At 36.0% G+C, this 12,892-nt stretch overlaps 1 protein-coding gene across 3 annotated transcripts in view; it reads right to left on the reverse strand.

The window, feature by feature from the left end:
* CUL5 (cullin 5) overlaps nt 1–12,892 on the reverse strand; it is a 35,932-nt gene that overhangs the window by 20,882 nt on the left and 2,158 nt on the right. For 2 of the 3 annotated variants that reach the window (XM_068930332.1, XM_068930334.1), the window contains exons 2-6: nt 8,032–8,141; nt 5,612–5,711; nt 3,957–4,133; nt 1,730–1,771; nt 745–886 (exon numbers count right to left, since the gene is read on the reverse strand). In XM_068930332.1, coding sequence (XP_068786433.1) covers nt 745–886; nt 1,730–1,771; nt 3,957–4,133; nt 5,612–5,711; nt 8,032–8,141 — 571 coding nt within the window. The remainder of the gene's footprint in view (nt 1–744; nt 887–1,729; nt 1,772–3,956; nt 4,134–5,611; nt 5,712–8,031; nt 8,142–12,892) is intronic. The other variant, XM_068930333.1, reaches the window with a different exon arrangement.

Here is a 12,892-nt window from a genome sequence, read left to right on the forward strand (position 1 = left end):
GATATGTTCTTAGAATCCCAAGGTCTTCATTTTAGACTTTTTTTTTTTTTTTTTTACACTTGATTTTTTCCTTTTTAATTTTACAAGAATTACAGATAGAAACCGCAAGTTTGTGTTTGCTACCAGTGATAGTTTGCACCTTTAGGAAAAACATTTTCTACCTTGCTCTCAACTGTTACAAAACAAACAAACAAACCAACTCACACCACAAACAGAAAACCAATAAAATAAGCCCTAGAATGGATTATGCTTTAAAACACTTAGAATTAGTCTACCTAGGAGAGTATTAGGCACAAATTTAATTTAACAGGCTGAAGAGTTTCAAAGAAAAAGCAGAAAAATAGTGAAGTGTCACAGAAGTTTCAGATATACGGATCTATCTTCTGCAAAGAAGACAAAATTTGAAGTCTTAGATGTAAGCTGTTTAGCATTCCTTCCTCAAACTGTCTAAAGAGTCAGAGACAGTACCGTAAGGAGCACAGTGAGAAGGTTACTTCTGCAACTATAAAAGGTCAAAAAGATGTCTGCTCTTTGAAAACACTGATTTTGCAGTAACTGATGTGTAGCAAAATCATTCTAAAGTTAAAGATATTTTACAACTGAATTTAATTGGTATTACATATCAATAAAATCAATACAAAATGAGGAGATAATCATTCCAACCTTCCCACCCCAACTGCTGTATGGTGAAAGTTCATTTACTCAAGTGAGGAGGCAACTGAGATCAGTCTGTGTAAGACATACCATATGATTCTCGAACTCCAATAACAAGTTGAGAGTCGAAAGCTTCTCCTAGTCTTTCAGCATGAACTAACTTCATTGCACTGTCCTGAAGTCTATTTTTTATATTTGAAAATATGGATTCATTCCACGTATCTAGCATGAGCTACATAACAGGAAGAAAAAAAAAATCCTATCAGAAAGGGATATGCAGATTTAAGTTGTGCAAATGAAATACAAGAGATAAGAAACAGAAATCAAGCAAATTATAACATCATTTTCAAGTTCTATACAACAGTTTAATTATCTTAGAATTTGATCTTGTTCTAACTGACCTGTAATAGAAGTAATAGTCAGCTTATATTCTAATCTTACTTACTATGTAACTGGACAGCTAGGGAAAGCAGTCACTATTTGATTCTGATACTATTTCCATCATTCTGTATTACTTCTACAGTTCTTGATAATGCATCAAGTAACATTTGCAGCAACAGAATGTGTCAGGAGTTGCAATATCTGGGGCTACTTTGGAGCCAAATATCCAAATACAGTTCACCACTTAGCAGGCTCAGTCTTAAATAAAATGAAAACTCAATTAACATGAAACAGTTGTGTAAAAAAATAAACCTTTTTTTATTGCATTAATCCAATATGGAACTTTAATGTACAAGTAACGCAAACATAATTGATAAAGAACTCCAAATCTCATCCAAGTATTGCAAAGTTTTAAAGCTACTTACAGAGGCCTCTAACAAAATAATCATCACTTTAAAAGGATCATTTCATATTCCACTGTGTGATTTTTGAATCACTGCTACTAACATTTCTGCAAAAATAGTGTTACATCTGATCATCAGACCCAATGTACTGCAGCTGAGCTTACTGGCAAGCCAAACTTATGCCTACCTAAGCTCCACCAGCTGTTCTGTAATAAATACTCTGAGCACCCTACATTTGCTAAAGCCTTAATTCTCTTCTGAATTCAAGTTACAATAGACCTTTCCCCCACCTTCAACACTGGAGCTCCTTGTTTCTCTATGCTACTGAATACCTAAAAAAAAATTACAACAAAGTTTAAAAGATCAGTTTTAAAATTTTCTATCAACCTCACGCCATTTCAGGGCTTTCAAAAGAGAGCTCAGCTTTATAGTAGCTTCAAGCTTGGTAGTAACTGCTATGAGTGCAAGTTAAGCATGCCCATTTTCAGTCTAGCATACCAGGCCTGCTCTCCGCTGCCAGTGTAAAATGTATGAATTCACACGTTATTTCACTATTGTGAATAAGCTTACTAAAAACAAGTTTAAAAAGATCTGACACAGTTGTAAGACAAACAACTGTAAACATTACATGTTTCTGTTCCATTCTTGCTTTGTACATTGTGGATTTTAACACAACAAGCACCTGCTGAAAGTCAGATATCCATTTGGGAGAGCTAATGAATTTACCACCCTTTAGCTGAATTTCACCACAGCCATCTCTTAATTTCACCTAAGTTCTATTTCTGACACTGGAGTCATATGTAATAACTCCCTTCCATGTGTGGAAGGAAAATAATGTTCAAAACATTGGGACATTCTTAAAAACATAGCTTTATTTGTGTATTCTCAATTACTTTTTTCCTAATTAAACATTATCAATATGCAAATTACATTTGTGCTGTACAATTACAGAAAGAACTTCAGGAGCTGAAACAGGTAACAAATGGAGAAGAGAATAGTGAGATAATATCAACCAACCTGATAGGTACATCAGCAGCTCTGTCATGGTCAAACTGTCTTTAGACATTATGGAAAAAGAAGAATTTTATGGAGATATTTGAAGGAATACAGAGGTAACATTTTGGGAGCTTATAAGAAGAACTTCTCAAGCATGAGAAAAGTTTTCACAAGGTAGTTTTTAAGCAAACTACTGGGAATGATGCCAGAAATAGGAAGTGACCTTCAGCAGTGAATACAAAATTATAAAATAGGGTGGAGCTTTGATGACTCAATCATGAGATGTCCTAATCAGACTACACATGAAAGATGGCCACTTCTCCATTAGCTTCAGTCCTGAACAATATCTAGATTGCTGCACTCCAGTTCTTTCTCCTACTTCCTCCTCATTACTTTTTCTGCCCCACCTTACTTTCTTCTTTAATTTTTCAGTCTCCTGTCTAATGCAAACAGCAGAGTTAAGAGTTCAAGTTCACCAGGTCTCAGAGAGCCTAATACAATCCTATGCTTTCTCCAAAAAGGAAAACACATTGAAAAGAGAAAAAAGGTAACTTGTGGTGGTGATTCCTCTTATTGTTGCAGCTCTCTTCCTTTTCTTCCAAAGGTATAGAGGATAAGGAAAAGATAAACCACCAAAAGTTGTCTATTTCAACTTTTTTGCTCCTCCTGCCCATCCTGAAGATAGGAGGACAGTTACTACGATCTTTGATACCAAATGAAAGATTGCCAAAGAACTTTTATTGCCCTACAGATGTAATTCCTGTAATGAAAATGGATAAGATGTTAAACTAAAGAACTTTACAGCTCATATGCTCTGTTTTTACTTTCTCCTCTTTGTACTATAATAAGAGATTAATAATAAACAAAAGATTTCAAGAAGCATTGTTCATGCAACTCAGAAGGCTAAGGATTCTGTACTCAAAACCTCAGAACCTCCTTTATTTGTTTGATATGAAACAGTAAAAAGATACGTTCAGAATAGATTCTGCATGTCCCATCTTTTCATTGATATGACAGACAGTTTGGAGGAAAAAGAGAAAATTTGGAGATCAACAGCCACATCTAATTTGAGATAACAGTATTGAATTGTTTATAAGTGAACCTCAGATATCTCCCAATTAAGATCTTGGCCTAAGGAAATAAATTAGGAGCAGGAATGCTAATCTGCTAATCACAAGTACAGAGACAGTAGGTAAATTTATAATTGCCACTCCACTAGGATTTGTCACAACTATTTTAATAACTGTCATGTATTTTTTTTCTTTTATATAAAGAGAACTGCTTAAACCACCTGAGCAAAACTGTCAATAGGCAAAATAAAATTGGAGAAGCAACAGAGTGAAATTACTGTGGAGAGGAATAATCAAATTGCAAGGTTGTTATACTGACCCTCACACTGAAGCAAAGTGAGATGCTGTATCACGCAACTGGTGCGAGTTCATCTTCAGCTACAGGTTACCTTCTGTACTATTACTGTAAGCAGAATGGTGTGCAACAAAACTCTTAATATCTATCACTTACCTTTCGAACAATACTGTCTTCTACATTAGATTTCTTGTTGCTGCCCTGCTTGCCCATTAAAGTAATCTCTAATTGACAAAATGGCTTAGGCAAAATATCACACTGTGTGAAGAACTTGCGCCACTCCACTATATATGCTTTTAGCAAAGCTGTATCATCTTGATGGCTCAGCACTCTCTGGAACAGGAGGGGGGGGGGGGGGGGAAAAAAAGAGGTCATTTACAAACCAGTTCCTGTAAAAAGCAAAAAATATAGATTGACTTCTCTTATTGAAAATGTTTCCCATATAAGATGCAAATATACACATATATCAGAATAAGAATGTCTAAATATTTAAGTGTCATTTAGTTTAAAGCAGTGGTTATTAACCTGTAGCATAGGGACTATTTCTAACAGGTGGTGAAAGGTAAAAGCAAACCAATCATCAGTAGGCTGAAATTTTCCAGCTGAACTTTTTTTTTTTTTTTTTTTTTAAAAAGCCATCTGCAAGTCAAAGGGGTTAAAACCTTTGGTTTTAAAAGCCTGTACTGGTACAATTACATCTACAAAAAACCCTGTAAGGATTATGTTTTACTATATACAGTGAAAAGTTTAATTCAGTGGCATCTACTAACCTTCTGTTAGACAAATATAAATGTTAACTAGCTGTCTATCTTGGTAATGCCTGGAGGCTACTACATTGTACAATGTCTATCGCAACGCCTAAGAAAAAAAATCTCTAGATAACAGCCAACATGGACCATGTCAAAGGCCCCAATTCAGAAAAGCATTTATGCATGCATGCACAGAAGCAAGCTGATGAAACAAATCAACATTTGAATGCCTGTTTATATCAAGGCTAATATATATACAAAAAAAAAATATTCCTTTGAACAAATCCATAATGAGGCAAATCTTTTCACTAAAGAAAGATTTTAATCAAATGAAGTTTTCTACCTTCTCCTTTCCAAACCTTTGTCATAGGTATCTTTTTATCTCACATCAGTTCCCTCTTAAATCCCTTACTCCAGACAACATGTACTGCTATACACTTTAAAAAGAAGAAATTTAGTTTTGAACCTACTGATGCATTCAGCTATTTGGGAGGAGCCTATAAAACTGGCCTGCTAAGGTTGCCAGGCTGATAGCCCAGATAATACTTCCAGTGTGCTGTACATATTTATGAATGACTTGAGAATAAGTCATGTGTCAGCATAGCACTGAAGCTTTACAAAATAAAAAGTGTTTCCTTCCTTTAAAAAAGACATTTTTCAGACAGTAATTTCTTACAGAAAATTTTGCCTCAAGAAAGAGTTTCAATTGAAAGAAGATTCCATAAGCACTGTTGGATAAACAAAAATAATGCTGTTTTATTTATATATATATATATATATAAATACACACACACATATATATACAGAAAATAAAATACAGCAATCATTGCCCACCCCAGTTTCAAGAACTGTGAGAAAACAGTGAGCCCAGGCAAACCCTCAAGGCTAAGTCTTCTTTTTGCCAATAACAGTTTGCAGGGTAATCATGATCTCCAGAACATCATAAAATGTCAAACAAAAAAAGCAAGGCATTTGCACGCAAAGAAAATCAAAACTGTTTGGTTTTTCCCCCCTTCCTCCCCAAATGATACGAACAGCAGTTATGAAAGGTTAATGACTTACTGCTTGTGCTTGCTTAATAAAATCAAGGATGTCTTCTTTCAGAGCCTGATGGATTTTTGCTGGACCTTTATCATCCCACAAGCAAACTGCATGTACATCTCTAGAAAACAATTTATCTACCTTTTAGTTAAGAACTATGCAGTTATGTATGAAGTTTGAACAGTCATAATTTAAGTAAGTCTAAGAAAATAAGTAACACATACAAGAAAATTATTTGGAGAAGAGGTTGAAGCTGTAAGAAAATCTGGGAAGCAAGTAATGGCAGCGTACCTAGGAACAGATTATGGGCAAGGAGATTTTAAAAACATACAGAAGCCAATTTTGTTTTCATACCTATTCAATAACCCTTACTGCATTAAGGACAACTCTTAAAGCTTTCCTTTGGCTAAGACAGAAATCACTTGCCAGCAAAAGTATTGATACTCAGCCCATACTATTCTGAAATACTCTCATTAAGAGGCAGCCTTCACTCAAAGCTTCCTTAACTCAAAGCACAAATTCCTTGTGCTACAAAGGAAATCGACCTTCTTTGTAAGAAATTTGAGCTCAGGCGTATCAGGTAATTTAAAAGGAGCTTTAATTAGTTTAATAAGATCACTTTAACATTTCATGACATTGGTAGCTTTTTGAAGTGCAACTCCACCGCAAAAAAGCTACCAAATTGCTTCACAAAGTAGAATTCTATTTATGAGTTTTAATCAATGTGCAAATACATTCCTGCTTTTCCTAGCTGGCGACCCAGCAAGTCTAACTCCTATGTTATTTCCTTACTAAAGTATATATAAAGTGAGTTATGCTTTTAATTATATCATCATATATAATGTAGCCTGCCAAGTCTTTTTTTGAATCATTACTTTCCTCTACTTTTTTCTTCTCCTTCTCTCAGTAATAAGGCCATGTCTTTGTGGGAAAGCAACTATATGATCTAAAGGCATGGCTTTGTTCCTATTAAATCAATATAGCTATTTCAACATAAGAGCAACCTTTTTTTTTTTTTAACTCAAAAGACAAAAACTTACAAAGTTAAAAAAGAAGTTTCTTTTACATGAACAAAGGTGCTGGCTCAGGATATACTCAGAGGTCTAGCTAACTTGACAGACTCGAGCAACTTTCACGTGCAGAAAAGGTGTTAGTGTATTCACAATGACAGTTTTCTGACAGTGCTCAAAACGGAATACTGGGTGATTATATTCTAGTCAAAGAGAGGTAGAAGACACCTACAGCTTTACAACTTCTTTTTTAAAAAAGGCATTTTCCAAGCTTAATGAAGAGCACAGTTCAAAAATAGAAACCTAGCAGAGCGGGACTCCTTCCTCTCACATCCTTAAGTTAGCCATAAAGTTACTCAAGTTCCATTCAATAGCTTGTCTGCTAGCAAAATAATAAACGGAAAATTTCAACTCAAAAGCAGAATTATTTAACTAGTTACTAGAAAATGAAAGCAATGACTCAGTATTGAATTTGTACCTTAACTACACCTTGTTTCTGGCAACTACTACAGCGATGATATCATAAGCTATTAAAACTCCCTACATGATAAACTGCCTTTCTGTTTGACTGGCAGAAAAGTGTCTGACAGGTGCAATAAGATGGCTGTGAAGAGAATCACCGCACTGTTCTCATCAAAAAGGAGTAATAAAGATGTAGTAGGCAACAAGATTGCATTCCAAATAAAATCAGCTTTTATGACAGATTTTAAAAAGCTGAGGAAGAAACTGCAGATCTAAGCTGCAATTATATTTGGGGGGGGGAAACAACTTTATGTTGAGACATGGACTATTTCAGATACACTTTTGATACATAGGTTGTAATTCACTTCCATACTCTGTTGACAGAGAATCATATGATGTGTGTTAAGGAAAAAAGGAGTCATCATCTAACAGGAAAGGGTGATGGTCTTTTGGAAGTGCAATAATATAAACAACATCTGAAAAGTATTATATAGGTTATTCTTAAGGTATTAGCTTATTCATGTTAGGTCAGTAAAATTTCATTACCATTTTACTTTGCTGGTATTTTTAGTTATTTTAGATGAAACCTATTTAAATCGTAACAACATAACGCTTGGCAGATTGCCTTTACACAAACTGAGCACCAAAGGAGTAAACAACATTTTCCCTCCGATTCTAACAAAAACTTTGTGAGCAGGTACAAAACTCGCTTACTATGATCAGCTGAAGTCATAAGCTGTGCTACTCTGTCTCCATCTTATTTGCAAAGATCTGAATCTCAATAAAACACTACTTTCGCCCATTTACAGAGAAGTATGCACAATTACCACTTAATAAGACTGAACAAAATAATACTTTTTGTGTATTCCTGCATAGTCTGCGTCATCTGACTTCTGTATCAGTAAGGAGTACCATAACTGTATGCTTATTATTATGCAGAAGGATGCAAGATGCTAAAAAATTACTTACGAAAACAGATCAAACCATTGCTGTTTTGTGACAGACTCCTGACGTAGCAGTTTCAGGACAATAGGGCGCATGAAATCCCATTTGTCTTCAAACTGAAGTGAACCTTTATTCTAAAACAAAAAAATTAAATGACAGTCAAACAAAGCTTAACCTTTACATCAATTAATTTGTTGGAAGTACTTTGTTTCTAAAATTACTTTTGACTGAAGCTAAAAAACAAACCCAGCATAAACGATGCTTACGTGGCAAACACACACAGAATGTTTCCACACAATTTATAGACTTCCCTCTTTTTAAGTTCATTTTAAGACTTGAGGGGCTCTGACTCACTAACTTGGTGAAAAAGTTAGTTTTGTAAACTAATGGATGTCTTTACTTAAGATGGTTGACAAAGAGTAATTCATACCTACCCATTACGTAACTTACTACGGAATCTATTGTTAATAAAATAGTTTATTATTTAAAGTTATCTTTAGGGATTACAGTTTCCACGGATAAGAAAAATATCTTCTTTATCTTCTTTGCAGAGGTATCTTGTATAACCTGGCACTTGAACTATATCTACAACACCAAAGCTAAACAACAGTAAGTATTTTCACAGTAAGTATTATTTTTAAAAGTGCCAGAACCAGCACTGGTTTCTTAGAGAAGCAGATTGCCAATTTATTCCCTAATTCACTGCACTAATAAAATAACAAGTTCTAGCAAACATTCTTCATCTGCTAATGAACAAAGCCATTTCAGGGTTACACGTGGACATCACGAACGGCACTGAGAGCTCTGCTGCCCCAACCAAGAGATGCACAAGACAAGCCGAGAGAGAGACCTGCAAAACAGCCTTGAATAAACTACCATGATCAAAACGGCAGACTGGAATCAAGAATAATACCGTACGTGGATGCTGCCACGCGCCTTCTTTCTCTCCACTGTGCCTTTGACCTCAGCAGCAAAGAGGAAGGAAGGAATCAGAGTAACATAGGAGCTGTTATATAACAGACTCCCTTCCCGTGGGTTAACTGGCCTTTGGCTGGATGACACCCAACACTACCATCAGCGCAGTTGAAAGAAATACGATTTCCACCCTGGATTAGATTTTTCAGCACAACATATTTTTTCAAATTCACTACACAAACTTAGAGGAAAGCTAATGGAATCAAGTGCTCCGATATCACTGGATTATTCCAAAAAAAAATCTCATTGTAGTATATAGGCTGCCTTCCGTAAAAAAACTTTAAAGAGAGAAAAGTAACAGAGTTTTACTGCCTAAGCAGTAATCCTGTTTGCTTACAGCTCCAAATTTGAAAAGAAAAATCTATAATTAAAAAAAAAAAAAAAAGGTTGATTTGGAGTTCTGTGGCAGAAAGACTATTGGTTGAATTACCTTCAGTGTTACATCACACTACATTGTTTACTTTTAAACAGATCATTGCCTTGGCCACTAATATTAAATTTAACACAATTCACTTTTTCGAAAATAGCAAATACTACATACTAATTACTTGGAAATCTGACAAGTGCGCTCTTCTGCCACTAACATCTCTTTAGACAAGAAAAGAAGTATGAGCAGCATGCCACATTCTCTAAACCTTCTTCTTCTGGATTAAGTCATACATGGAAATCTATAACTATATCTGTCACTCAATATTCAGAACAAGTACAGTTTGGGGAACAGTATCCCCTGATGCTCTTAAGTGCAAAGATGCCTCAGCTTTAAATTATAAAGATGCAACAGGCATCAAAATACCTATTTTTACTGTAATAGCATCTGGAGACGTCACAGCATTATCAGACCGTTGCGGTAGGTACTGAACATCAGTCTCAAGGAAACAGCCCCTGTCCAAGAACATTTAGAATTCTTTCAACGTTTAAGAAAATGTTTTTCATTGTTTGTGCAATTTAGAGAGACAGTTTTGCCTGTTATCTTCCTTGGGGTGGAGTGGGGGAATCATCTGAATGCATCAGCCCTGAAAATCACTGACCACATGCTTCCCCCAGATAGGGCAGGCTTTACAATTACTTCCCAAACTGTAATGACTTGTTCCCATCTTTCCTATTCCTGTGAAAACAATTAATCTCTACTTGAAAGTACTTCTGTTCCCAGTCCCTCTTTGCAGCATAATGAAAGAGCAATTGGCAAGCAGGCTCCAGGCAAGACATCATAAAAAAAGTTGCACTAACTTCCTCAAAAGTCTTCCTTTACAGCGAGACTTCAGAGTAGGTCCCATAAGTTTTCTAGAAGAGGTGAAAAGCCTGTTCTACAGTTTTGGAAAAATGAAAGAGAACATTCATTTTATTCAGATCTCTGCTGAGCATAGCTGAAGATAAAAACTGAATGCTCTTTGTGACTAAGACTAGTTTCATTGTAAAACATAGGAAAAAAACAGTACTTGCACATGCCACTGTTTATATAATATACATCATGATTACCTAGTAAAAGCATACATAAAACTATTTCAGCTGTAAAGCTGTTCAGTTGCAACAACCACGTACCAAATTAAAAAGAATTCCCTTTATAAACCCTGGCAAAAAACGCCATTGGGAAAGTTTATAACTTTGCTTCCTGAAGGTTATTCTGTTTTCACTAGTTTAATAAAAAGAAGGTATTTTTACACTTCCTCCTTTATTCCCAAATTAAACAGAAATAAAATTAACGGATTAGAAAAATCTCACTATACTAATCTGTTCTTCAACCTCAATAAACAACTCAACAGTTGACAAACCGAGTCAGGCCTTCATGCCTACTAATCTTATGCTTTCTCCCTGAAATTACGAACAAGAAAGGGTGCCTAATACGACCTGCTGTGTATCACTCGCATTCATTACCTCTGTCCCTGTCAGTGCACTAGAATACAGGCTCAAAGTACAAAGCCAAATTTACAGTAGAACAAGAAGTCAAACAGCGCTAATTCTTAATTGTTACCAAAGTCACATATGCACCAGTGACCTAGAGAACAGAAAGAACCTGTTTCCCACTTTCGTGAGCCATGTGCACCCTTAAGTGACTCCTGAGCAACATTAGGATCAATGGCAATACCCCAGTTAAGTAACAATTCAAGGAGTTAAACATTTAGTGCTTTGAAAAAAATAACTCAACTGTGAAATATTCTATGTCTCAAAAGTCACTTCACTACGTTTGCTCACAGAGATGTAAAATCTCATTTTAACACTAAACTCCACTTGAAATATATACCATTTCATGTACTATATAGAAATATATACTACAACACTCCTCTTCAAACTTTCTTTTTCTGTTTCTCACTCCTACACGTAAGCATCTCAGTGCTATATTTTACATCGCACGAAAGAAACCTCCCAGATGCTACTGGAGGATATTCTGCAGATTCAGTAGAGTAACGCAAGCAGCACTGCTGCCCGAAATGCAAGCAAGACACTCGATTAGGAACTGGGGTTCCGTTCCCAGACCCAGGCAAGTCCTAGCAACCTCCACGCAACTGTCCCCCTGGACTTGGAAATGCCTCTTTGGACATTATGCTCTTTGGGGCAGAAACCAGGTTTTGTTTGTTTGTTTTTTTTTAAACTGTGTACTGTCAGTACTTTAGGCCACATATAAATGCAGTCCTGATCCCACGTGTCTAAGCAGTACCATAAAAAAAGGTGTATCCTCTACAATAAGAGCATATTTCAATAACATATTTGACTTGACTACCGTACCACTTTCAGATACTATACTAAGGCTAGTTGATAGAGGGAAGAAGTAGGAAATAGGGGTCCCTAGATTGAAATAAGCATGAAAATCTGATTCAACTCTGCTACTAGCAGCTCTTAAAAGAAAAACAAACAAACAAACAAAAACAGTGCAATTATTGTAGTGAAGTCATGGCACAAAACAGAAAAGCAGCCACAGAGAAAGTTAGTCATATAGCAAAGCTTACTAGAGCAGAATATTTGCTAGTATCTTAAGTATATTCTAACTGGAAGTAGCCAGGAAGACAGACAAATGTAAACCACAGATCTGGAAGTATTTATTTTAGGTTGAAGAATTCAAAAATTTCAGACATGCTTCCAGTTGTCAGTGACAAAGGCATGAAATCAAGAAAAATAGTTAAAACAAAGGGAAAGGTAAACTGTGGTTCTCATTTCACTCAAGCCTACAGAAAATCTGCTGCTTGTTTTGTTTCTTCCCTCCTAATACCAGGCTCAATCTCCAGTCCTGTGACTGCAAGGGCCAACTCTTGAATTTGCCAGCACCTCCAGTAAGGCTGCAGAGAAATGCCAGGATGTGCTAGCATACATACAGCTACAAGTTTTCTTCATGCTGCAGTAAACTGAGCTGTTCTGCGCCTCAGGAACCGCAGGAAAACACGTGCATCTTCACGTCACATGAGTGAATTGGTTTAGACTATTTTGTCACTGCAAAATGAACAGGTTACAAGTCCAACACATCCCCTGAAACAAAGTACTCCACTTTAAAAGAGCCAGGACCACAAGTATGTTGAAAGAAAAAGTACTAAGGAACGAATCTAGCAAAGACTCAGCCACAGAGCTGTAGCCACAGCCTACAGAAAAGTCACAGCCTTAACATGGGACAGTAGTCCTGCTATAGGTAGAGTATAAACTAGCTTGCCCATTTAATGGCTAGCTCTTCCTAAGTAGTTTAATATTTTGATCACACTGAAATTTGTTGCATCTCATCAAGAGTCAACATATGATTAGTCATACTAATTTTGCATTTAAAGAAGGAAGTCTAAGAATATGCTTCTCCCTAAAAATCAAGCACATTTTACACTTAAGAAAAACCATGCACTAGTGGAGTTTAAATGATGCCCTCTAAAACAAGGGCAGCCAGTCAGATTTCACTTCAGCCAGTACCCATTACTAGAATAGGAAAGGAATATTCCAC

Source organism: Struthio camelus, chromosome 1 (assembly GCF_040807025.1).
Source record: "Struthio camelus isolate bStrCam1 chromosome 1, bStrCam1.hap1, whole genome shotgun sequence".
Taxonomy (NCBI): Eukaryota; Metazoa; Chordata; class Aves; order Struthioniformes; family Struthionidae; genus Struthio; species Struthio camelus.